This window comes from Salmo trutta, chromosome 12 (genome assembly GCF_901001165.1).
Source record: "Salmo trutta chromosome 12, fSalTru1.1, whole genome shotgun sequence".
Lineage (NCBI taxonomy): Eukaryota > Metazoa > Chordata > Actinopteri > Salmoniformes > Salmonidae > Salmo > Salmo trutta.
In genome coordinates, this window is record NC_042968.1 from 17,026,424 (window position 1) to 17,053,959 (window position 27,536).

General features: G+C 43.5%; 1 protein-coding gene across 3 annotated transcripts in view; it reads left to right on the top strand.

Moving 5' to 3' along the window:
* LOC115203040 (AT-rich interactive domain-containing protein 3B) overlaps positions 1-27,536 on the top strand; it is a 62,364-nt gene that overhangs the window by 28,503 nt on the left and 6,325 nt on the right. For all 3 annotated transcript variants that reach the window (XM_029767337.1, XM_029767339.1, XM_029767338.1), the window contains exons 3-6: positions 6,303-6,380; positions 6,705-6,777; positions 24,775-24,958; positions 26,758-27,011. In XM_029767337.1, coding sequence (XP_029623197.1) covers positions 6,303-6,380; positions 6,705-6,777; positions 24,775-24,958; positions 26,758-27,011 — 589 coding nt within the window. The remainder of the gene's footprint in view (positions 1-6,302; positions 6,381-6,704; positions 6,778-24,774; positions 24,959-26,757; positions 27,012-27,536) is intronic.

The window sequence follows — 27,536 nt, forward strand, 5'->3', positions numbered from 1 at the left end:
CTTCGGCGATGTCATTTACAAAATAGCCTCCAACACTACTCAACAAATTGGATGCAGTCTATCACAGTGCCATCCGTTTTGTCACCAAAGCCCCATATATTACCCACCACTGCGACCTGTATGCTCTCGTTGGCTGGCCATCGCTTCATACTCGTCGCCAAACCCACTGGCTCCAGGTCAACTACAAGTCTCTGCTTGGTAAAGCCCAGCCTTATCTCAGCTCACTGGTCACCATAGCAGCACCCACCCGTAGCTTACGCTCCAACAGGTATATCTCACTGGTCACCCCCAAAGCCAATTCTTCCTTTGGCCGCCTCTCCTTCCAGTTCTCTGCTGCCAATGACTGGAACGAACTACAAAAATCTCTGAAGCTGAAGACTCTTACCTCCCTCACTAGCTTTAAGCACCAGCTGTCAGAGCAGCTCACAGATCACTGCACCTGTACATAGCTCATCTGTAAATAGCCCATCCAATCTACCTCATCCCCATACTGTATTTATTTATTTATCTTGCTCCTTTGCACCCCAGTATCTCAACTTGCACATTCATCCTCTGCACATCCTACCATTCCAGTGTTTAATTGCTATATTGTAATTACTTTACTTATTATTGATTGTATGTTTGTTTATTCCATGTGTAACTCTATGTTGTATGTGTCAAACTGCTTTGCTTTATCTTGGCCAGGTTACAGTTGCAAATTAGAACTTGTTCTCAACTAGCCTACCTGGTTAAATAAAGGTGAAATAAAAATAACATTAAATAAAAGGTGGTGTGGTACAATGGTGAGTGGTGGGACTTGGGGCAGAAACACTCCATGGAAATGTAGGCTCCCCTCTCGGGTGTGCTCTCCCTCTGCTTCCTTTTCTCCATATTCCTCTACCTTCTCTCTCCTCTGCCTTCCCTCATCACTCTCCTCTCTCCCTCCCTCATCACTCTCCTCTCTCCCTCCCTCATCACTCTCCTCTCTCCCTCCCTCATCACTCTCCTCTCCCTCCCTCCCTCCCTCATCACGCTCCTCTCCCTTCCTCCCTCATCACGCTCCTCTCTCTCCCTCCCTCATCACGCTCCTCTCTCTCCCTCCCTCATCACACTCCTCTCCCTCCCTCCCTCATCACACTCCTCTCCCTCCCTCCCTCATCACGCTCCTCTCCCTCCCTCCCTCCCTCATCACGCTCCTCTCCCTCCCTCCCTCATCACGCTCCTCTCCCTCCCTCCCTCATCACACTCCTCTCCCTCCCTCCCTCATCACGCTCCTCTCCCTCCCTCCTTCATCACGCTCCTCTCCCTCCCTCCCTCATCACGCTCCTCTCCCTCCCTCCCTCATCACGCTCCTCTCCCTCCCTCCCTCCCTCATCACGCTCCCCTCCCTCCCTCATCACGCTCCTCTCTCTCCCTCCCTCCCTCATCACGCTCCTCTCCCTCCCTCCCTCATCACGCTCCCCTCCCTCCCTCATCACGCTCCTCTCCCTCCCTCCCTCATCACGCTCCTCTCTCTCCCTCCCTCCCTCATCACGCTCCTCTCTCTCCCTCCCTCCCTCATCACGCTCCTCTCTCTCCCTCCCTCATCACGCTCCTCTCCCTCCCTTATCACTCTCCTCTCCCTCCAGACCTCCCTCTTCCTCCTCACTCCACATCTCTATCTCTCCAATCATCTCTAACTCCTCTTCCTCCCTGCCTTCTGCTGCAAAGCCCTGACTCTCCGCATCACTTCCCTCACTTTCACTGACCTGGAGGGAGGGAGGGAGGGAAGCAACAAATAGGAAACAATTGTGGTCAGGAACATAATCTCTCTCCCTCTCACACTGTCTCTCTCTTCCTTCCTCACTTTTTCTCAACCATACACATACTCTCTTCCTAATAATCACCTCTTAGGGGTTTCCATAATAAATTGTGTGGTAGTTACATGCCTCCCATTTTACTTACACACACACACACACACACACACCGTGAACAGTATCATCATGATGCTGTACAGCACTTTAAATCAATCAATCAAAATTATTTTATGAAGCCCTTAGTGGCCAGATTGTTTCTCAGTTCATGGTGTGCATATGTATGGTACCAGTCAAATTGCAGGGTTTTTCTTTATTTTTTACTATTTTCTACATTGTAGAATAATAGTGAAGACATCAAAACTATGAAATAACACATATGGAATCATGTTGTAACCAAAAAATTTTTTTTTTAAACAAAATATATATTTTTTTATTTATAAGCTGCCATCAAGGCAAATGGTGGCTATTTGAAGAATCTGAAATATTAAATCATTATTAAATATATATGGATTTGTTTAACACCTTTTTTGGTTACTACATGATTCCATATGTGTTATTTCATAGTTTTAATGGCTTCACTCTTAATCTACAATGTATAAATAGTTTTTTTTTAAAACATTTTAAATGAGTACGTTTGAATGAGTGGGTGTGTCCAAACTTTAGACTGGAACTGTATGTCAGGCTGATAGATAACCAGACAGGAGTACAGAGACGTTGATGAATATGTTTATAGATAGGTCAGATTATAACAATAAAGACTATATACGGCAATTCAAGACCCATGGTCAGATTACTTTTCATAGATGGTAAGAAGTCAAAGTACAGTTGAAGTCGGAAGTTTACATATGTAACAGTATAGCTTCCGTCCATCTCCTCGCTCCAACCTGGACTTGAACCGGGGACCCTCTGCACACAGACAACAGTCACCCTCGAAGCATCGTTACCCATCGCGCCACAAAAGCCGCGGCCCTTGCAGAGCAAGGGGAACAACTACTTCAGGTCTCAGAGCGAGTGACGTCACCCGATTTATTCGCTAGCACCACCGCTAACTAACTAGACATTTCACATCTGTTACACATACACCTTCGCCAAATACATTTAACCTCACTAGGGTAGGGGGCAGCATTCGGAATTTTGGATGAAAAGCGTGTCCAAAGCAAACTGCCTGCTACTCAGGTTCAGAAGCTAGGATATGCATATAATTGGTAGATTTGGATAGAAAGCACTCTAAAGTTTCCAAAACTGTTAAAATAATGTCTGTGAGTATAACAGAACTGATATGGCAGGCGAAAACCTGAGGAAAATCCATCCAAGAAGTGCCTTTATTTTGAAATGCCTGTTTTTCCATTGAAAGCCTATCCACCATACAAAGACTTATCGATCTCTATGCCTTCTACAACATGTGGCCAGTCTTTTGGCATTGTTTCAGGCTTTTACTCTGAAAAATGAGGGAGAAACAGCACATTCAATGAGTGGACGGTGGAAATTTCCAGACATGAAGCCAGCGCACGACCGGGAGCGCGCCTTTCTTGTTTTTCCTTTTCTATTGATGAAGCTTTTGTCCAGTTGAAATATTATAAATTATTTATGACAAAAACAACTTGAGGATTGATTATAAACATCGTTTGGCATGTTTCTACGAACCTTTATGGTACTTTTTTGATTTTTCGTCTGTCTTTTGTGACCGCGCTTTGTTCCAATGGAATACTGAACAAAACGCACCAACAAAACTGAGATTTTTGGACAAAAAGAGGGACATTATCGAACAAAACAAACATTTATTGGGTAACATGGAGTCTTCGGAGTGCAACCATATGAAGATCATCAAAGGTAAGTGATACATTTTAACTCTATTTCTGACTTTTGTTACTCATCTACTTGGCTGCTAACTGTTTGTAATGATTTTCCTGCTGGGCGCTGTTCTCAGATAATTGCATGGTTTTCTTTCGCCGTAAAGCCTTTTTGAAATCTGACACAGCGGTTGGATTAACAATAAATGTATCTTTAAGCTGGTGTATAACATTTGTATGTTTATTATGAGAATTTCTGTTTTGTTGAGTTTCACGCTCTGCAATTTTACCGGCTGTTGTTTGAGACAGTGTTTTACTGAAAAAAACGCGCTAACAAAATGGAGGTCTTTTGATATAAAGAAGAACTTGATCAAACAAAATGAACATTTATTGGGTAACTGGGAGTTTTGTGAGTGTAACCATATGAAGATCATCAAAGGAAAGTGATTAATTTTATCGCTATTTCTGACTTTTGTGACTCGTCTACTTGGCTGGTTACTGTTTGTAATGATTTGTCTGCTGGGCGCTGTTCTCAGATAATTGCATGGTTTGTTTTCGCCGTAAAGTCTTTTTGAAATCTGACACCGTGGTTGGATTAACAAGAAGTTTATCTTTAAACCCATGTATAACACTTGTATGTTTCATGAATTTTTATGAGTATTTCTGTTTTTGAATTTGGCGCTCTGCAATTTCACTGGATGTTGGCCAGGTGGGATGGTAGCGTCCCACAGACCCTAGAGAAGTTAAACTCAGTTTTTCACAATTCCTGACGTAAAAATTCCCTGTTTTAGGGCAGTTAGGATCACCACTTTATTTTAAGAATGTGAAATGTCAGAATAATAGTAGAGAGGATGATTTATTTCAGCTTTTATTTCTTTCATCACATTCCCAGTGGGTCAGAAGTTTACATACACTCAATTAGTATTTGGTAGCATTGCCTTTAAATTGTTTAACCAGTGTCAAACGTTTCGGGTAGCCTTCCACAAGCTTCCCATAATAAGTTGGGTGAATTTTGGCCCATTCCTCCTGACAGAGCTGGTGTAACTGAGTCAGGTTTGTAGGCCTCCTTGCTCGCACATGCTTTTTTAGTTCTTCCCACAAATTTTCTATAGGATTGAGGTCAGAGCTTTGTGATGGCCACTCCAATACCTTGACTTTGTTGTCTTTAAGTGGTCATTGTCCATTTGGAAGATCCATTTGTGATGCTGCCACCTCCGTGCCTCACGGTTGGGATGGTGTTCTTCGGCTTGCAAGCCTCCCCCTTTTTCCTCCAAACATATTGATGGTCATTATGGCCAAACAGTTCTATTTTTGTTTCATCAGACCAAAGGACATTTCTCCAAAAAGTACGATCTTTGTCCCCATGTGCAGTTGCAAACCGTAGTTTGGCTTTTTTGATGGTGGTTTTGGAAATGTGGCTTTTTCCTTGCTGAGCGGCCTTTCAGGTTATGTCGATATAGGACTCGTTTTACTGTGGATATAGATACTTTTGTACCTGTTTCCTCCAGCGTCTTCACAAATCCTTTGCTGCTGTTCTGGGATTGATTTGCACTTTTCGCACCAAAGTACGTTCATCTCTAGGAGACAGAATGCGTCTCCTTCCTGAGCGGTATGACGGCTGCGTGGTCCCATGGTGTTTATTCTTGCGTACTATTGTTTTTACAGGTGAACGTGATATCTTCAGGCATTTGGAAATTGCTCCCAAGGATGAACCAGACTTGTGGAGGTCTACAATTTATTTTCTGTGGTCTTGGCTGATTTCTTTTGATTTTCCCATGATGTCAAGCAAGGAGGCACTGAGTTTGACTGAAACGATGTCAATTAGCCTATCAGAAGCTTCTAAAGCCATAACATACTTTTTTTGAATTTTCCAAGCTGTCTAAAGGCACAGTCAACTTAGTGTATGTAAACTTCTGACCCACTGGAATTGTGATACAGTGAATTATAAGCGAAATAATCTGTCTGTAAACAATTGTTAGAAAAATTACTTGTGTCATGCACAAAGTAGATGTCCAAACCAACTTGCCAAGACTATAGTTTGTTAACAAGAAATTTGTGGAGTGGTTGAAAAATGAGTTTTAATGACTCCAACCAAAGTGTATGTAAAATTCCGACCTCAATTGTATGTAGCACAACGGTTTACAGATTCAACACTTCAACTATTGTTTATTTTTTTAGAATGTTGAAAGTAAAATATTGCAAAGGTGACCCTCTGCAATTTAGGCTAACCGGTTTAAAGCAATTCTTAATATATTTCTATGGTCGTAGTTAGCTGGTTGTCTTTGTAGGGAGGGAGTGAGACGACCAAGTGACGGCGTCGCAAGCAAAGCACAAGGTTGACACTTCGCGTACACAGCCCAAATTTACCGACACGCAACTTTTCTTACAGGCTAGCTAGCGAGACACAGATATTCGTGCAGAAAAAAAAGGCAGTTTGCGGGCGCTATAGTTATTTAAAGAAAGGCCGTTGACAGCCGATATGGGTTCTAAAGGGTTAAATGGATTTATTATCCTTTTTTTTCAATGTAGATTTTCCAAAGGCGCGCATCAGTGGCTTGTATGCGTCTTTGAAATGCTAAACCTGTTTTTTCTTTTTTTATTGTCAGTCAATTACTGTGACACTGGCAGTCATTTGCATGACAATAGCCGGTGGACAAAATTTCATGACCGCCACAGCCCTAAGCATGTGTATGTTTGGATGTACTGGATGTTAATTCTCTGCGTCATCTCTCCGCAGAATGGGAGTGGTGCTTGGGCAGATGAGAATGACAGTGGAAGAGGAGGAAGAGGAGAGGCCTCCAGAGACTTTGCTAAGGTACGTATCTGGTCTGGAGCACATTATGGCTGAACCAGGCTTTGGTTAGCACTCAGAACACAGCTCCAACAGGTCATCAAATACCTATCTAGCAGTAAAGAAAGAATGTTATTAATCTCATAGATAAGGTCACAGGTCAGATTTTAAATAATGAACCCTTACTATTTATTAGTATTGTTTGCTTGATGATACTTCCTGCTTTCCTTTAGTTAGCCAATTGATTAGAAGCAATTCAATAAATACAAATGCATGTTGGACTTGAATCCTTTATTTAAAAGTATCAAAAGATAAGACTGACTGGAACTCAATGGTTTTTACCTTCAGCTGTATGAGCTTGACAGTGACCCCAACAGAAAGGAATTCCTGGATGACCTGTTCACCTACATGCAGAAAAGAGGTAAGAAGGCTGACATTTAGAAAGCAACTTTCCCCTACTACTTCCATTTAGACTTTATTCATATCCTCTTCTATGTGCTATAGTTCACTTGTAGAGATACTGAAATTCTCACAAAGATTGTGTCTTGCCTGTATGATTCACAACACCATAGTTTCTCTTCCACTTTCAGTCGCATGCAAGCACACACATACACACACACACACACACACACAAAACAAGCCCTTTCTCAGAGAAAAGAGTAGTCAACTAGAAAATAGACAAACTATAGAACACTGTAAATCCTGTTTTGCTGTGTTAAAGGTGAGATCAGTCTCTTGGTGTCCCCTCTGACACGCACGCACGTGCACACACATACACACACACACGAAACCAGCTTTTCCTCTCCTCAGAGAAAAGAGTAGTCAACTAGAAAATAGACTTAAACTATAGAACACTGTAAATCCTGTTTCGCTGTGTTAAAGGTGTTCGAGGGCTTGTCAGGTGAGATCAGTCTCCTGCTGTCCCCTCTGACACACACACACACACAGACACACACAGACACACACACACAAGTCTCAGACCTGAGAGGACCTGTTTAGGCTGTGACTAATTCACTAAGCAAACAGCCTGGAAGGCTCCACAATCAGTCTGCTTTCTAAACATCGCCCCTCAAATGAGAGAGACCACCTCAGACTACAGAACTGCTAAGGGATAAAAGGCTCAGTTCAATCCAACCTGTAATTTGCAGTATTTTCCCAGTATCTTATAAATATAGCTTTTTCCCTGTGGTCATATCACATTTTCAGAATGCTTTTAGGTCATGTTCAATTGCCAGGCACACTCCTCTCTATATGTATTTGGACGGTGAAGCTACATTTTTTAAATTGTCTCTATACTCCACCATTTTGGATTTGAGATCAAGTGTTTCATATAAGGCAACAGTACAGAATGTCACCTTTTATTGGAGGGTATTTAGAAATGAAAGCACTTCATGTATCTAGTCCCCCTATTTTAGGAAGTCACGCATTTAGACAGATTCACTAAAAGTGTTTTAAAGTAGTCAAAAGTTTAGTATTTGGTCCCATATTCCTTGCACTCAATGACTACATCAAGCTTGTGACTCTCCAAACTCGGATGCATTTGCAATTTGTTTTGGTTGTTTCTGGTTATATTTTGCGCAATAGGAACTGAATTGTGACCAATGTATTGTCATTTTGGAGTCACTTTTATTGTGCGTAAGAATAGAATATGTTTCTGAACACTTCTACATTCATGTGGATACTACCATGATTATGGATAATCGTGAATTAATTGTCAAAAGGGTTCAGTGAGAAATTTAGAGGCACAAAGAACGTTACTTCCTTCTTTTCACTCTTTAATTTATGTTTACATTTACATTATTTAGCAGACGCTCTTATCCAGAGCGACTTACAGATTGGTGCATTCACCTTATGATATTTTTAGTATTGTGGAGTAATTACAATGTTGTTGATCCATCCACAGTTATCTCCTATCACAGCCATTAAACTCTGTAACGGTTTTAAAATCACCATTGGCCTCATGGTGAAATCCCTGAGTGCTTTCCTTCTTCTCTGGCAACTGAGTTAGGAAGGGAGCCTGTATCTTTGTAGTGACTGGGTGAATACTTTCTCAAGGCACTGTACCATGATGAGCATCTCGCATGTGAGTGATATTTTTCAAAGCCAGTGATAATTGGTAATGGTTATATTGAGCTCATTTTTGAGAGTTCAAAGACAACTTTGGTAGTATTATAACTTTGAAACAACTGGTTTGTAGGAGGCTACAGAATTAGAGAAACGTTGTTTCTCTGAACCTCAGGCAGTAGACTCAAACAAGCCTGTTTCTCTCCCCAGTCAAAGGCAGCCTGCTTGTCTCATAGACTCTGACCAGCAGCAGCAACCTATTCTCCTTATTTATGTTTAGAAAACAATTTTGAAGGCCAAAATGATGTTCACCCAAGATGAAAGGGAGCCATGACTGAAAAGGTTTGTGAAGCCCTGATCTAGCTAATGATTAGTACAAATACATATGGGCAACCCCATGTTTCAGTCTATTTATTTATAGCCACTATGCTGCATCATTTGGGCTACAGGTGATCATGCGTATTGCTAAATAACACACCAGCCTGATAATAATCTGAGTACGGACCAATATTTTGTTAGGCACATTTTATATATATATTTTAAAGGTGTCACCATTTTACTTTCATTCATTTTGTAGTAGAAAAGTCACCAGGGCTGCATTCATTACAAAAAAAACCGTAATACAACATTAAATTAAATGGAAACGTGGGTGTTCAGAATGACCGGTTGGAAACGGTGAGGGATTCTGTTGTGGGTTCAAAATGCACCGCTTCCCTTCAAATATGTCACTCATTGCTTCAAGTCACACCTCAGCACACCTACCAAACGGAGCAAATGTAGGCTACCTTAAAGTCTGTTCAAGAAAGTTGAAGAACGTTTTGGGAAAGCGTCATTCAACACAAGCCATTACGCAACGTAGCAAACATTCAATCAAACCCCAGAACTGACTTTCTCAGTCGTTCTACCAGGAAATTGTCAAGCATGGTTTCTTTCTTAATTGTTACAGTTAGACCAACAGTTTAAAGTAATACAGAAATGGTTGGGATATATTGACCAAATTATCAGGCCATTTTTGGATGTATTTTCCCTTAAAAATACACCAGAAACATTTCAAGGCTATTTCTTCTTGTTTTATTATCCTGCCCCAAGAAGGGTGTTGAACCTGGAACCCATTGACCCTGACCACCCATAATATGCAACACAAAGTTATGCACTTAGCAAAACCTAACACAACCAAAACAAACTGCAAATAAATCCGAGTTTGTAGAGTCAAATGCTTGATGTAGTCATTGTGTACTAGGAAATTTTTTTGACAACTTCAATACACTAAGTGAATTTTGTCCAAATACTTCACTTCCTCAAATGGGCTAACTAGATACATAAAGTACTTGCATTTCTAAACAGTAAAACAGATATGTATGAAAATACCCTAAAATAAAAGTTGACATTCTGTACTGTCACCTCATATGAAACATTTGCTCTCAAATCCAAAATGCTGGAGTATAGAGCCAAATGTAAAATGTTAGCTTCACTGTGTGTGTGAACTAAGATACTGTCAAAACATTGTCACGGCGGATGCCATCGACTCCGATCCTAAGACAGGCAAATGACTGAGTCCCTGTAGAGAGAGCCTTATGTGTGTCCTCACACGGCCAGTGAAACCAGCGGTAGCTAGTGACTCCCCACCCTGGGCCTGGCTGGCCTGGCTGGCCTGGCACGTGTGTTTTAGATGTCTTGTTGGGGGATAATGTATTAGTTAGAGAGGGAGAGGATCTGTCATTGGTCAGTTAGCATGTCACTGCTCTGACAGTGGGGAGTGGAAGGCTGACCCTTGTATTATGTTGGTCAGATGGGAATCTTCATCAAGCCGACTAAAACTGGATAGATGATGATTTAATCAGTTGTTTTTTGTGGTTTCCTTTTTTATCCACTCATACTGCAACTGTGTTGTTTTCACAACCAGTCAAGTTCAATCTGGTTTCATTCATGATGCCTAATTTTGTTCAGAACATGGTGCCAGGATGAGTTTCAAAATCAAATTTGTTGTGTCACATGCTTCGTAAACTACAGGTGTGGACCAGAGGTGAAATACTTACTTACAGCCCTGCAGCGAGAAAGACATGGAGAAATAATACAAAAGTTAAACATGTAATAATATATACACAATGAGTAAATAACTTGGCTATATACAAGTGGTACCAGTACCAATTCGATATGCAGTGGTACAAGGTAATTGAGGTAGCTAAAGGTGTACAGTACCAGTCAATATTTTGGACACACCTACTCATTCAAGGGTTTTTTATTTTTTTACTATTTTCTACATTGTAAAATAATAGTGAAGACATCAATACTATGAAATAACACATATGGAATCATGTAGTAACCAAAAAAGTGTTAAATAAGATAAGATTCTTCAAAGTAGCCCCCCTTTGCCTTGATGACAGCTTTGCACATTCTTGGTATTTTCTCAACCAGCTTCATGAGGTAGTCACCTGGAATGCATTTCGATTAATAGGTGCCTTGTTAAAAGTTCATTTGTGGAATTTCTTTTCTTAATGCGTTTTAGCCAATCAGTTGTGTTGTGACAAGGTAGGGGTGGTATACAGAAGATAGCCCTATTTTGGTAAAAGACCAAGTCCATACTATGGCAAGAACAACTCAAATAAGCAAAGAGAAACGACAGTATATCATTACTTTAAGAGATGAAGGTCAGTCAATCTGGAAAATTTCAAGAAATGTGAAAGTTTCTTCAAGTGCAGTTGCAAAAACCATCAAGCGCTATGACGAAACTGGCTCTCATGAGGACCGCCGCAGTAAAGGAAGACCCAGAGTTACCTCTGCTGCAGAGGATACGTTCATTAGAGTTAACTGAACCTCAGATTGCAGCCCAAATAAATGCTTCACAGAGTTCAAGTAACACATCTCAACATCAACTTTTCAGAGGAGACTGCATGAATCAGGCCTTTATGGTCGAATTGCTGCAAAGAAACCACTACTAAAGGACACCAATAATAAGAGACTTGCTTTGTCCAAGAAACACGAGCAATGGACATTGGACTGGTGGAAATCTGTCCTTTGGTCTGATGAGTCCAAATTTGAGATTTTTGGTTCCAACCGCTGTGTCTTTGTGAGATGCAGCGTAAGTGAACGGATGATCTCAGCATGTGGTTCCCACCGTGAAGCATGGAGGAGGAGGTGTGATGGTGTGGGGGTGCTTTGCTGGGGACACTGTCAGTGATTAATTTAGAATTCAAGACAAACTTAACCGGCATGGCTACCACAGCATAGTCCCACTTTCATTTATTTTTCAACAGGACAATGACCTTAAACACACCTCCAGGCTGTGTATTAGCTATTTAACCAAGGAGAGTGGTGGAGTGCTGCATTGGATTACATGGCCTCCACAATCACCGACCTCAACCCATTTTGAGATGGTTTGGGATAAGTTGGACCGCAGAGTGAAGGAAAAGCAGCCAACAAGTGCTCAGCATATGTGGGAACTCCTTCAAGACTATTGGAAAAGCATTCCTCATGAAGCTGGTTGAGAGAATGCCAAGAGTGTGCAAAGCTGTCATCAAGGCAAAGGGTGGCTACGTTGAAGAGTCTCAAATACAAAAGCTATTTTGATTTAACTCTTTTAATGGGGTTACTACATGATTCCATAGTTTTTGATTTCTTCACTATTATTCTACAATGTAGAAAATAGTAAGATTAAAGAAAAACCCTTGAATGAGTAGGTGTGTCCAAACTTTTGACTGGTACTGTACATATAACTAGGAATAAAGTGACAGATGGTAAACAGTAGCAGCAGTGATGAGTCAAAGAAGTTATTCAAAAGTAATTCAAGATAATTGTGAGTGGTGATGGGTGAGTCCTGATTTATAGCTGTGTTGTGTTTCCAATAAGATTCACTGAGAGAGTGATAACCCCCAGGCTTCTTTATTGATGATATCACAGGATCATTCTAGAACCAGAAGGTCAATGCTTTTAGCTGAGATGTTCTCTATCCCGTCATTACCATGGTGCAGCAAAGAATTTCACCTACGTGGCTACCCTGTCAATACCTCTTTCTGGCCTGAGAAAGAAAGAACCCCCCTCTCCTCTTTTCTACTTCAATAAGCGGCACTTGGCTGACCTCCGCTGTCTCCTAAATCGGGGCCTTAATCATGGAGAACAAATTGCTTGGCTGTCTTCCCACTCGGCTGTGAGAACAGGGCCACAGCACACATTCCCCAGGACTACCGTGAGATGCAGCCCTCAGCCGCTTGCCTCGCAGACCAGGCCGGTGATCTCTCTGACAAAATTATGTCTGGCCCTGTTATGAGGCACTGTACTCCATTTTTGGTTTCTTTTTGTGGCTTCTGCTGCACCATCAAATGAAAATACAGATTTATACTTGGATACTGCATTTCATTTTCAGTTGTTCTTTGTTCTTTGAGTGTCAAACATTTTTCTCATTATATTACCAGGTTTTGAAGTAGGAGAAAACACTCTAAGCTAATGATATTGAATATATTTGGACAGCTGACAGCTGATCAAAGATGTTAGTTGGAGAAGAGAGTGTGAGTTTCTGAGGAGTGAAAGGAGGAAATGGGAAGGTTGAGAGGCCCAAATGGAGGAGCAATTACCCACTTCATGCCCCCACCAAGTCCTTGGGAAGTGGGGAATAACTGAAAGGAAGCTTACGAGAGAATCCCATTTGGCCTTGTGTGCCTAAAAACAGGCGTGTTTGTGTGTTCATTGTTGAGGAATTTCACCAGCTGTCATACACCCAATGAGCCTGTGAAGGGGCCCATTGACGCGCCCCACATCAGAGTAGCAGCAACAGCAGCAGCATTTCCTCTTCAATTGGTGGCTGAGGACTCAGGAGTGTTTAGCTGCCATGTTTTCCTGTAGCCTTATTGTTTATCATATCCGTTTCACTTCCTGCGTTCTCTCTCGTTGGGAACGTGGAGAAAAACTTTGACACTGTCGTGTTGCTATTAACTGTCTTAAAGGCTTCGATTTAAGCAGATGGGTGATTGTTTGTTTTGGTTTGACACTCCCCCCTCACCTCTTGCTCTGAGATGGGATGGGGGCTGGGAGGGAGGGAGGGGGTAAGGGAGGTGGAGGGGGCAGGGAGGGAGACTGTAGGAGAAACGGCACTTTATGAAGAAAAAAAACCCCAGTGCAAAGCAGCCACATGCCTGTCACCGCTGTCCACTTGAAATGATTAATGGTGCCTAGGTCTGATGGACAGAGCGAGTGTGAGAGACTTCTGTTTAGGGAATCACGGGACGGAGAGAGAGTGGGGTTAAGACAAGTGTTTAACACCCCCCCACTTCTCCAACAAAAAAGATAGACCCCTCCGAACTAGTGAGTGGTTTGATCCATCCCAGTTGTCTCTGCTGTCTGTGAAGCAGTGTCCTGTCTTGTCGTGTAGTTATTTAAAAAAAATATATAATTTACTTTTATTTATTCAGGGGAGACCAATTGAGACCAGCATCTCATTTTCAATGGTGCCCTGGTGACATAAAAGATAAACTACAAGATAGAATAACAAGTGCATTACATTAGAACATTACAAACATCACAGCCATTATAAATAAGTTATTAAAGTCAATATATCAAAACAGTTGCATACCTTGGTCAACTCATTTATCATCAGGGGTTTAAACTGTGCTAGGGGCACCAGGGAATCCAAATGTAATGCATTTTGTAAGTGATTCCAAAAAATGTGGAGCGTTAAAACTAAAAGCGGATTTACCTTGTTCGGAGGAGACCCAAGGAACGTCAAGAGTTAAGCAACCGTGTTAACGGGTTTGGGATCTCATGTTTTTATACTTTAACAACAAAGTTTAGTAATTGGGAAGCTTGTATAGTAGAGCTTCTAGTGTAGTGTAGGGTTGGGCGGTATCCAGACTTTCATACTGTTTCTGTACCACACCGGGGTGGGCATACGCTATTACCGAAATGTGATGAAAAAAACAAAAAAATTTAATATATATGAATATCATTTCAAAATATATTTTTAAATACACAGAAAACAGTTTTGACAACAAGAATCTTGATCCGTGAGGTGATTTAATGTCTTTGCTGTAACCAAGAAGCTTGATCTTGACATCTAGCCACTTAGCTAGCAAACCAAATGAATAGCTGGAGCCCAGAGCAGGATATCATTCATTTGACACATCTTAGATTTCTTATATTTATAATCAGTGGTGTAGCGTGTGCACCCTTGCAGCTGGGCCCCTAACTCCCTAAAATTGTATTGAAATCATACTGTTGGTATTATGAAATACCTTAGTATACGGTGGCGGTGTCAGAGGAAGTCCCCAAAAATTGTCAACGACACCTGTCACTCAAGTCATAAACTGTTCTCTCTGCTACCTTATGGCAAGCGGTACTGGAGCGCCACATCTATGGCCTAAAAGGCTCCTTAACAGCTTCTACTTCCAAGCCATAAGACTACTGAACAATTAATCAAATGGCCGCCACCCAGACTATTTGCATAGACCCACCCCTGCCCCCCTCTTGTTTTTACACTGCTGCTACTCACTGTTTATTTTCTATGCATAGTCACTTTACCCCTACCTACATGTATAAATTACCTCAACTAACCTGTACCCCTGCACATTGACTCGGTAGCCCCTATATATAGCTCATTGTTATTTTTTTTGTTACAATTTTGTTTTTGTTTTTCACTTTAGTTTATTTAGTAAATATTTTCTTAACTCAATTTTCTTAACTGCATTGATGGTCAAGGGCTTGTAAGTAAGCATTTCATGGTTGTATTCGGTGCGTGTGATTTGATTTGATACAGTGTAAATGGTAGTCTTGGCCAAAAATATTGGCACCATTGCACTTTTTCGAAATAATGCACAATTTCTTCCAGAAACCTGTTGAAATTAAAACATATTTTGGTATCCACATATGTATGTCTTCGGTGTGCAGTTGAACAAAACAAAACAATCTGATTAAGTTACTAAATCTTAACTAATTCCACAAATAAATCCTAAAATGGCCCGCACAATATTATTGGCACCTTCTAGAATTAGTTAGAAATAACTAGATGTCAAGCAGGTGATTCTCATTTACTTTAGAATTGAACTCACCTGTGGTGAGTTGAAGGTGGCTGCAGTATAAATATCCCGTGATCAACCAGTTCAACCATTCTCCTGTTTTGTGTCATTGTATGTACCGCAATGAGCATGGACAAAAGAAAGAAAACCAGATAATTATCTGAGGAGATCAGACGCACAATTGTAGCCAAGCATGGGCAATCTCAAGGCTACATGTCCATCTCCAGAGACCTTGATGTTCCTGTTTCCACCGTGCGTAATGTTATCAAGACGTTTAAGGCCCATGCCACTGTAGCCAACCTCACTGGACGTGGCCGCAAGAGAGAACTTGATGGAAGATTGCAGCGAAGGATTATTCGCATGGTGGAAAAAGCACCTCGGTCAACTGCCACACAGATTCAAGCTGACCTTCAGACACAAGGTACGACAGTTTCAACTCGCACCATCCATCGCCAACTCAATGAAAGGGGGATATATGATAGGTAGAGCCAGGGGGACCCCACTGCTGAGAGAAAGACATAAGAAAGCCTAGCCTGACTGCAATTTGCCAAAACGCAACTAAACATGCCAAAATCCTTCTGGGAGAATGTCCTGTGGACAGATGAGACAAAATGTAAAGCTATTTGGTAAAGCACACCATCTCTATGTTTGCAGAAAACCAAATTACGCTTTCAAAGAAAATAACTCCTTCCCTACAGTCAAACATGGAGGAGGTTCAGTGATGTTTTGGGGTTGCTTTGCTGCCACTGGGTGCCTTGAACGTGTGCATGGCATCATGAAGTCAGGTGAATACCAAGGTATTTTGGAGCGCAATGACGGACCCAGTGTCAGAAAGCTGGGTCTCCGTCAAAGGTCATGTGTCTTCCAGCAGGACAATGACCCCAAACACACTTCAAAAAGCACCCAGGAACGGTTCAAGACAAAACGCTGGACTGTTCTGAAGTGTCCAGCAATGAGTCTAGATCTAAATCCCATTGAAAACTTGTGGAGAGATCATGAAGGCACCCTTCTAATCTGGGAGAACTGGAGCAGTTTGCACAAGAGGAGTGCCAGTACAGAGGTGCAGGAAGCTCATCGATGGTTATAGGAAGCGCATGATTGCAGTTATTTTGACCAAAGGCTGTGCTACCAAATATTAAGTCTAGTGTCAATAATTTTGTCCATGTCATTTCTGTTGATGGATATATTAGGTTCTGAATCAAAAACAAAGGTTCTGTAATATTAACAGTGAAATAAAGAAATGTGGAAACCAAATACTTTGTTCAATTTCAACTTATTTTTAGTGAAAATTGTGAGTTACTTGAAAAAAGGCGAGGGTGCTAATATTTTTGGCCACGACTGTATATCACCCAAACATGGTTTAGTGTCGAGTGTACTGTAGTAAGTTGATGCGTCAAAAAACCTGATGCTGGGGGTTTGTTTGGCTATTGGAGTAAGAGCTCTGTATGACACACATACACAATCCATGTCTTAATTGTCTCAAGACTTAAAAATCCTTCTTTAACCTGTTTCCTCCCTTTCCTCTACACTGATTGAAGTGGATTTAACAAGTGACATCAATAAGGGATCATAGCTTTCACCTGGATTCAGCTGGTCAGTCTGTCATGGAAATGTTTTGTACGTTCAGTGTATATATGCCGTCTTGTGATCTTTTTCTATTCTATTATTTTACTTAGTATTATTTTATTGTTTCATTCACTTCTTTTTAACCTGTATTGTTGGAACTCTGAGCTTAAGTATCTCTCTGGTCACCCCCAAAGCCAATTCCTCCTTCGGCCGCCTCTCCTTCCAGTTTTCTGCTGCCAATGACTGGAACGAACTACAAAAATCTCTGAAACTGGAAACACTTATCTCCCTCACTAGCTTTAAGCACCAGCTGTCAGAGCAGCTCCCAGATCACTGCACCTGTACATAGCCCATCTATAATTTATCCCAAACAACTACCCCTTCCCCTACTGTATTTATTTATTTATTTTGCTCCTTTGCACCCCATTATTTCTATTTCTACTTTGCACTGTCTTCCACTGCAAATCTACCATTCCAGTGTTTTACTTGCTATATTGTATTTACTAAGCCACCATGGCCTTTTTTGCCTTTACCTCCCTTATCTCACCTCATTTGCTCACTTTGTATATAGACTTATTTTTCTACTGTATTATTGACTGTATATTTGTTTATTCCATGTGTAACTCTGTGTTGTTGTATGTGTCAAACTGCTTGCTTTATCTTGGCCAGGTCGCAGTTGTAAATGAGAACTTGTTCTCAACTGGCCTACCTGGTTAAATAAATGTGAAATAAAATAAAATCAAAAATTACATCTGCGACCCTGTGCATGTGACTAATAAACTCTGAATTGATTTGGATTTGTTGAAGGCAGGCTTCTCTTTGAACTACAGTAGCTCCACCAGCCGACTCAGCACAGCCAGGCCTATTAGCTAGTGACTGAATCTCGAGGCTGACAGTAGTTGTGCCCTAATCGTCTTAATGTTACCAGGCTGTCGGTCAGTCAGCTGTGTTTACTGAGGGCCGGCCACGTTGGCTTGGCGACGTGTCGGCGGCCAGCGCTGCGTAGTGTAGCGGCGTGGGAACAGTGGACGTGAGGAAGTCCCTAACAGTAACCCAGAGACGGAGTGCTCTGTCCACACCAATTACACCACGAATGGGCTCCAGGGGATCCATGTATGCATTACATTACCACTCTGCGCAGGGCTAACACTCACGCTACAGAGCTGCCCCCCCCCCCCCCCCCCCATACAGGACAGGGAGGCTCGCTGTGCTGTACACACTCACACACACTTTAGCAGAGCTACAATGGGAACATTCTGAGGCCTGTTTAATAGGGCTTTATTTTCATTTAACAGTTTCTGGAAATGACTTGCCTGAGAGTTTTACCAGCTCTTTCATATGAGCACATCTGTCCATACTATTATAGTAAGTGTTGTGCGAGCAAAATGGTTTCCAACTGAATCCAAACCTGTTGAATCTAACCTCCCCCGCTGGTCTGAAAGGTGGTAAAACGTCAGGCTACTCATATGGTGCATTGATTTAGAAACCATTTATTTGAATTTCATTCTGGTTTCACTACACTACTAACTCAAAACCATGAGTGTAGCAACACGTTATATAGATGACTAGCTCACAGATTCAGTTCCTTATGAGAAGTGTGTGAAACATGGCTGTAAAGAACAGTGACTGGGGCCAGAATAGAAATGTGATGGTACTGGAAAATCTCTCCTCTGTCCTCCTCCCTCCCCCGCTCCTCTCTTCTCCCCTCACCCCCTTTTCCCTCTGTTTATTGTGCTACAGTTACAGCCACTGAAACTTGATAAGACCGTGGGGGATAGGGGCCGAGGGTAGTGCGCAGGGCAGGCGGTGGAGGGAGGGGCTGGATTAAGGGGCCTCCTGTCCTGAAGAGAATGATTAATGAGCCCCTAAAACTGGGATGCCCCGCCTTTTTGATAGGGGGAACACTGACGGACAGCAGACTAGGGAAAGACCGCCACGTGTCTGGACTGCAAGGGAGGAGGGCATGAGGGATAAAGGTAACCGACAGACAGAGGAGGAACAGGGAAAGGAGAGAGGGTAGAGGGTGCCACAACTACAGAGGCATCAGAGGGGAAGTGGAGTGAAGGGAGGCATCAGGCCTACGTGTGTGGAAACAAGGCCATAGTCTTTCATTTCCCCTGGAAATGGGCGATCCATCACTGGGGCAGACACTGGGTGTGCGTCCCAAACAGCACCCTATTCCCTTATAGTTTACTACTTTTGACCCGAGCCCTATGAGCACTACTTTTGACCTGTGCCCTGGTTAAAAGTTGTGCAATATATGGGGAATATGGTGCTATTTGAGACGCAATTTGAGTCTGGGGCTGGTCCAGACAGGCTGGGATGGGCTGGCAGAGTAGAGTGGGCCCCTGAGGGAGGAAAGGGTGGGAACCGCAGGGCCAACCCCAGCCCAGCACTGTCAGAGCCACTGCTTTATAATAAATGCCTTATAGAATCTAGACAGATGCCAAAAAGGACAAGTATTCTTAGCTGCAGACATTTCTCTCTCTTTGATCAAAGATGTGGTCAGCGTGCTTATATGTTAGAGGTCTGAGATTGTCTTGGGTAATTTTAAAACCCCGCCCGCCCAAATTACAAAGCTGTATTTAGATGCAGGCTCATCCACAGGCAGACCCATCTGTCCTCTGTTTTTCCCCACTTCAAAACCAAAGGAAATTGGGGTTTTCCTGATGTCAGCTCGATGGGAATCTACTCCATCTTATTTGTTTTTAGTTTCGGTACCATCAGGGGCCCGCCCTTCTTTTATGTTTTAGTGTCTTTCTTTCTTCCTCTCCCCACCCCCCACCTCTTCCTGTCCTTTCCTGAATCAATCTACTTGGTTGTGGGGTGTATTCAGTGATGTAAACGTTGCAGACAGAAACAGAATGAATAGAGCTGTGACGATTCCCTACTCTATTTGACAAGGTTTCAACCTGACCGTTGTAAAGTTAATGTAACATCTATATTTCTCTCTGTGTATTTCTCTCTCTATATAGTTCTCTCTTTGTCCATTTCTCCATATGTGTCCTGTTCTGTGTGCACTGGAGTTGGGATTCCTCTCCATCGCAATCCAGTGATGGATGGACTGAAATAGTTAACGGCCCCTGAAGGAGATCTTCACCAGCACAATAGTCCTGCACTGACATACAGTATGGTGTATATAGTACCGTTACATACAACTCAGTATGTACTGGTACACGTTGGATTTTCAAGAGAAACAAGGAATGACAGATGTCTGTACTGTCGGGGGATAAAGGATGTCTCAAAAGAGCCTTAGTGCGTTTTGTACTCATTTACGCACCCAGTCAGTGGTACAGTATCGATCCTACACCTTCTACTATGTATTGCTTTCTCTAGGTTACAATGTCAGCCCACGCTACTATGGTCCACGTATATAGGCTGTTCCATTCCAGGGCAAGGTTCCAATCAGCAGTTACCATGGAAGGTTTTGTATTGAGTTGTGAGGGGTACCTGGTTTCCTCTCCTCCAGACCCCATGCTATCCCCAGTCCTCAGCACCTGATGCTCCTGTATTGATCACCTCTTGCTGGGCTCCAAATGAGGCTCGCCAGCTGATGGCTTTATCTGTCAATCTGGGTGTCCATTGATTGGAGCAGTTATCTATGAAATAAAGAGGGGAGGGGGGGGACAGCGGTCCACTGAGACCCTGTCAGTGGTCCACCTGCCGGTGGAGAGGTTTCTGTCCCCTACCTGCCCTCTAAACCAGCCCTGTTCTAGTTGACCACCTCTGTGGTCACTGCTCTTTTGTTATTTGAGGAGCAGCTGATTTCAGACCTGTCTCTCTCTATTACCTCAGACGAGAATGATGTCGTTTCATATTTTGTCGGGGAGAGTAAACTTAGAAGCACAGTGGAGATCAAAAAGCCATCTAGTAATGTGCTCATCATGTCAAATAAAAATTTTGACGGCGACTTAGCCGCCAGTGCAATTTGGTTACATTGGACTACTGAAACTGTAACTGAATACAAATGTAAAAGTGTAGGCTATGGTTTGATCTCTGGTTGAGATTGAGGGATTTGAGATCAGGGCTAGATCTCTTCCGTCTTCCGGGTCATGTTTACCTTCAGGGGAGATGGGGGGGGTGAATCTCCCCCCCCCCCCCATCACCTCTTTATCTGATGCACTGTTGATTAGAGTCCAGTCAGCCAGTAGTCCAAGCCAGACCCCGCTTGGCCTCGAGGGACTGGGTTACAGTCTCACTTTTCACGCTATCCACATTCCGCCCTTTCAATCCCCCTCCCCCAATTCACCAGGTGACCCATCTTTGTGACCCATCTTTATGACCCGAGAGGAGGGAGTCATGTTTCTCTCTCCCTCTCTTTTTAATCTTTCTCGCTCCCTCTCTCTTGCTCCTTCTCTCACCCCTTTAGCGCTGATCTTCTTACTGAGCTAATTGTTCCCAAGGAGATAGAGATTACCGTCCCCATTTTGGACTGCAGCCAGATCACGGTCTACTCCGTGAGTTGTTACTGTTGTTCCTTTATCATTGACGAGACTTGATGTATCAAAGGATTTGTCCTATAAATAAAAAAGGCTCTCGTTCCCAGGCCTCAATCTAGTGATTTACATGTTGTGTATTGAGTTTAACATATAATGGAAGGTCTCTTTGTAATTTACTCTTCAAATGTTTGTTGTGGGGTTTATTTTTCATGGTTTGTCATGACACTAACCCCCCCCCCCACCTCCCGGCCTGGCCGGCACCAGCTGTGCTTTTATATCCCCGCCTGCCTGGTGTTATTGGCCTCCTACATATATAGGGGGTGATCTTAACTCTCACTAGATAGGAGGGCTGTTTGGCTGCTGTGTGTCCACATACGTATTCCGTACCACTTGATCTGAATTGGTCAGTCATGTGATGCATATGAATGGCTCTCCCCAGACTAAAGATAGCTGAAGAATTCCATACCGTCGTTGGACTTTACCTTCTATGTCCCTCGGCCCGGCATTACAAATAAAACAAACGCTGCTCCAGCAGCAGCATAGCAGGCCCTGACAATACCAGGCTCAACATATGAACATGTAAACCAAATGGCCTGGGTCCCTGGGTAAACTAAACATCCAGCAGGAGCAGTCAGTGCTGCTAGTGGACTCTAGTGGGTTTGAGACAGAGAGGCAGAACAAAACAGTGGTGGGAAGCTGCAGGCCCTTGTTTGGTCTAATCTTGGGTATTGCTGGTGGTGGGTTGGGAAGGGGGGGATCCAAAGGGGTTTGGGGGGAGGGGGGATCTTCTGAAAGGACTCAGACACTGGCATGAGGCAGAGGCCATTTGTGTTTTGGCTGACACCTTTTTTATAGCAGTAATCCAGGCTTTATCCAGCTGGCTGTCCCATCCACCTCATCCGCTCCTTCCCTCTCTCAGAGCATGGGGGGGGGGGAGGGGGGTCCACAGAAAGCGATATATCCTTTAGATAATGGGCTTATAAATGTGCTCCTGCTTGTCCTTGTCTCTCTCTCTCATCTCTCTCCATCCTCTTTTTCCTTCCTCTTTTCCTCCTCCCTCACTTCCGAAGAGGTGGAGCAGGATGGTAGTGAAACCCCACACCTCGTGGCAACACATTGTGTGGAAAATGCATTTCCTGTCTCTTCTCCCCAGCCCCTGTCAGCTGGAGTGCCAGTAATGTGTAATCATCTATATATCATTTATTTATTATAGAACTCTTTAATGCAGACAGCTGTTTTACAAAGAAATTGGTCAGGGATCATCATGTAATGACCTTGTTTTTTGTCACATGGAGATGGACCACATCCTTGGAACTGTAGGGAGCAGTGTGGATGGTGCAGGGGGTTAAACCCTATCATGTGACAAGGGGATGCTTCAACACCAGTCTCATTGGTGTGTTTTTTCAATCCTGGAACTGTGACTCAGTGATTTGACTGGTTCAGACTGCAGTAGGCTGGTCTCACTCTCTTTCGGTCTTGTTCTCTATCCAGCACAGTGTCTTCTAAGCTGGACTGTGCTCACTACTGAAAATAATACCTAAATTACTGTACTGTAAATCCCTCCCAGTGGGGTGCCTCCTGGGGGCCTTTCTCTGTTGGGCTCTGGCCCTGTCTGAACACTGGAAGTACCGCGAATGGAGGAAGGAGTTAGGGAGTGGCTCAGGGGGCCTTCACCACCACAGCACTTCCCACCACCGTGACCCCTGACCTCCACAGCCATTAATCACTTGCCTCCTGATGGCCCTGTCCCAGGGGGAAAATCAGTCCAGGGCAAAGGACGATGGGAGGTGAAGCCTGTAGCCAATTACAAATTGTTTCGGTGCTGCTGTGGACAAATCCCTGCTGCCCTTTGAGGGAAAGCAGCCAATAGTGGCCTACATTAATGCTTCAGCTGTTCAATATGTGGCCGGCTATCATGGCTACGCTGCTCTGCTACTCATTTCTACATCGACTGACTCGGGGGTTGGGTTTCCCAGATTAAAACATGAGGTGTTTAAAGTGATTGTGCCCACAGGCCTAAAAGAGCTAGGACAGATGTTTCTCACCAAAGACATCTCACTAATGTTTCTCTATCTCCTCCAGTCCAGCTAAAGGGGCTTTGGTTAATTATGTCATTTAATCATTTTCATAAATGGGTTGTTGCAGTTTGCTCACATTTCAGGAGTTCCTGTTGAAATGTGTTCATTTGATTCTGTAGCGTTAGGTTTATTGTAGTGTTTGTATTTTGTTTACTCAGGCAGAATATCTACTTCAGAGTAAAAATCTATTGTCTAAATTTAAAATACTGAGTCGCTTCTATACATGGCTTCCTGATGGTCCTATTCCTGACATTGATATTAGTCTCCTGGAATGGAATAGAGGCATTGGTGTGAATTAAAGCCTAAATGCTGGGTTGTCAGTGCAGGTCAGGTCTATTGTGCTTATCTGTTCTGGCCTCATTGTCCAGGGGGACATACGGCTGGCTGTGTATGAAAACGGCTTCCTGCTGACCTGCACTTTAATTCAGACATCAATAACCCCTGGCCAACCTTTGACCCCTGCAGTTGTACTAATTGTTTGATGCAGTATTGATGTCCTTGCAGCGCTGCATTAAATAACTGTGGCCTGACCAGGGCTCAGGCAGGCCTTTTTACACCACATTCCTGCTGCTTTTGATAGGCTGTATGTTCTGGAAGCGCAGGGCTACTGGCTCCTGATCTATCTCCCCTCTACCCGGCCTCTCTCTCGCCCTCTCTCTGTCTCTCTCTCTCTCTGTTCTCTCTTTGTGCTGGGCTGTGTGGTGGCTGGTGTTAGTGACACTATGCTCTCTGTGCTAATCAAACATCCTGACTGATGTCATCTCATCCACCACACAGAGAGACAGGACTCCGGACACATTACTGGGCTGTTGGCACTTCCTTAATCTTACAGGAAACTGATGTTATGTCATAGTGGCCATGTACAATCGATAGTTCATTTTATGTTATGTGTATATTGTACCCTAGTTTTGTGAAATGTCTTTCTCCTTTCAGATTTGTTTTATTTATTATTACTACTACGACGATGACTACTAATACGGCGACTACTACTACTACTACTGTACTGTAGATGAGAAAGTGGCTATTTTGGCAAAAGTACCTTTTGTTTCGGAGTCTGTTCATTGTCTCTAGAGATCAGAGACCATTTCTGTTACCATTAACTGTTCAAAGCATGTTCCAGTGCTATGAACATATTGAGTAAAAAAAAAAGTTTTTTTAGGTTGTTAAAACGTGCAACAAGCCTCCTCACTCACACCATTCCAGCTCCTTCAGCAATGTAACTTCAACAGGATATTTGGGTCCATATTGATGCGTGTGGTTCTGCCTTCAGGGACTCCAGTGAACCGCATCCCCATCATGGCCAAGCAGGTTCTGGACCTGTACATGCTTTACAAGCTGGTGACAGAGAAGGGTGGCCTGGTGGAGGTCATCAACAAGAAGATCTGGAGAGAGATCACCAAGGGCCTCAGCCTGCCCACCTCCATCACCTCTGCTGCCTTCACCCTCCGCACACAGTAAGTCTCTCTCTCACTCTCTCTCTCTCTCTACCCCATTCTGCTTAATCGTGTGTCCCTATGATGTGTGTCTCTTTCTGTGACGTCTGTTTCTGTCTGCATGTGTCCATTCATCCTGACCCTAGGTGTGTGTGTGTGTGTGTGTGTGTGTGTGTGTGTGTGTACATCCCTCTCTTTTAACTACTCACCTTCTCCCTTGCCACATTTCATCCTCCAGCCATTACATCACGTGTGAGGAGCCCATTGATCCAGTAGATTTTGTGATGTGATTTGGATCAGAGTTCACAACAATTGAGGTGGGCTTTCACTGAGGGGCGAGCGCTCTGCGTTCTGTAAGCCCTTGTGTAGGGCTTTAGCTGTCTACACTGCTGCCTGTATACCAGCGAGCCTTAATGAACCTTTTATGTATTTTTAATGCTAGCCTACTCAGCCTGCCTGTTCTCTCCAGCAGCAACGGTCCACTGGTCTTATCTAATGGATAGTGCTCTTCACTCCGTATTGATCCTCACTGTTCTCTCCCTCTCTATTATGCACTTCGCTTTTATACATTTTTATGGGGTGGAAAAATACCAACGCTGCTGATGCTATTGCACGCTCATAGGCTGTTACATACCATGGTCTCTGTTAGGTAACACTTTGACCTCTCTGCCACTGCTTCTACACTACATGAACAAAAGTATGTGGACACTTGCTCGTCGAACATCTCATTCCAAAGTCATGAGCATTAATATGGAGTTGGTCCCCCCCACCACTCTTCTGGGAAGGCTTTCCAGTAGATGTTGGAACATTGCTGCGGGGACTTGCTTCCATTCAGCCACAAGCATTAGTGAGTTCGGGCACTGAAGTTGGCGGATTAGGCCTGGCTTGCAGTCGGCGTTCGAATTCATCCCAGAGGTGTTCGATGGAGTTGAGGTCAGGGCTCTGTGCAGGCCAGTCAAGATCTTCCACACTGATCTCGACAAACCATTTATGTTTTGTGCACAGGGGCATTGTCATGCTGGAACAGGAAAGGGCCTTCCCCATCTGTTGCCACAAAGTTGAAAGCACAGAATCATCTAGAATGTTATTGTATGCTGTAGCATTAAGATTTCAGACTGCCAGATGGTGAAGCGTGATTCATCACTTCAGAGAACACGTTTCTAGTGCTCAAGAGTCCATTGGCGGCGAGCTTTACACCCCTCCAGCCGATGCTTTGCTTTGCTCATGGTGATCTTAGGCTTGTGTGCGGCTACTTGGCTATGGAAATCGGTTTAATGAAGCTCCCAACGTTCTTGTGCTGAAGTTGCTTCCAAAGGCATTTTGGAACTTGGCAGTGAGTGTTGCAACCCCACTACGCGCTTCAGCACTCAGCGAACTCTTTCCGTGAGCTTGTGCGGCCTACCACTTCGCGGCTGAGCCGTTGTTGCTCCTACACGTTTCCACTTCACAATAACAGCACTTTCAGTTGACCGGGGAAGCTCTAGCAGGGCAAAAATTTGACGAACTGACTTGTTGGAAAGGTGGCATCCTATGACGGTGCCACGTTGAAAGTCACTGAGCTCATCAGTAAGGCCATTCTACTGCCAATGTTTGTTTATGGAGATTGCATGGCTGTGTTCTAGATTTTATAGACCTGTCAGCAACGGGTGTCGCTGAAATAGCCAAATCCACTAACTTGAAGGGGTGTCCACATACGTTTGCATATATAAAGTGTGTGTGTACTCTGATCTGAAGACCCATGGATGCACGCATGACTGTAAGTCGCTTTGGTCTGCTAAATTGCATATCTTATCTTATATCTTAATGTTTGTCTCATTCAGGTACATGAAGTACCTGTATCCCTTTGAGTGTGAGAGGAAAGGTCTAAGTTCGCCAGGCGAGCTTCAGGCGGCCATCGACAGTAACCGCCGGGAGGGCCGTCGCCCCAGCTACAGCAGCAGCCTCTTCCGCTTCTCCCCAAGCACAGCCCCTCACATCCTCTCCCCTCCCAAGATGCACCTGTCTGCACTGGGGGCCGGGTCCGCTGGGAGCCTCAACGGCCTGCTGGCCTCACCCGTCCACTCTCTCAAAAAAGGTGAGTATTAAAGGATCATCAACTTCTCAATAAAAAACTGGAAATAAAAGATTAAGATCGGAAAATAAATCATTATAAATGTATTAATTCAAATAAATACTGGAATTAAGATATAGCCTAAACACACAGTAGGCAAAAGGACAAAAAAGACCATGCTCTCTATTGGGTTCAAATAAGATAGAAGTGAGAGTTGTGCTCCGGGTTTGCGCATCGGACTGATCGGAGCGCAACCCTCAACAAATATCCATAGTGCCGTAGCGCTCTCTGTCGCAATGGTTAGGAACTACAGGAGAATTTTCTTAAATTGTCTGGATAGGATTAGACACCACAGCCTACAGACTGTAGAGAGTCAGACATTATGTACAGTACAAGTATTACAAGAAGAAATGCTCTGATTTCTTAATGGCCCTTTACAGAAGTATTTTGTACTTTACATTCATTGGCAGGCCTTGTGTTATGTAATCTCTGCAGCACAGGAGGTTGATGACCCCTTAATTGGGGAGGACGGGCTCGTGGAAATGGCTG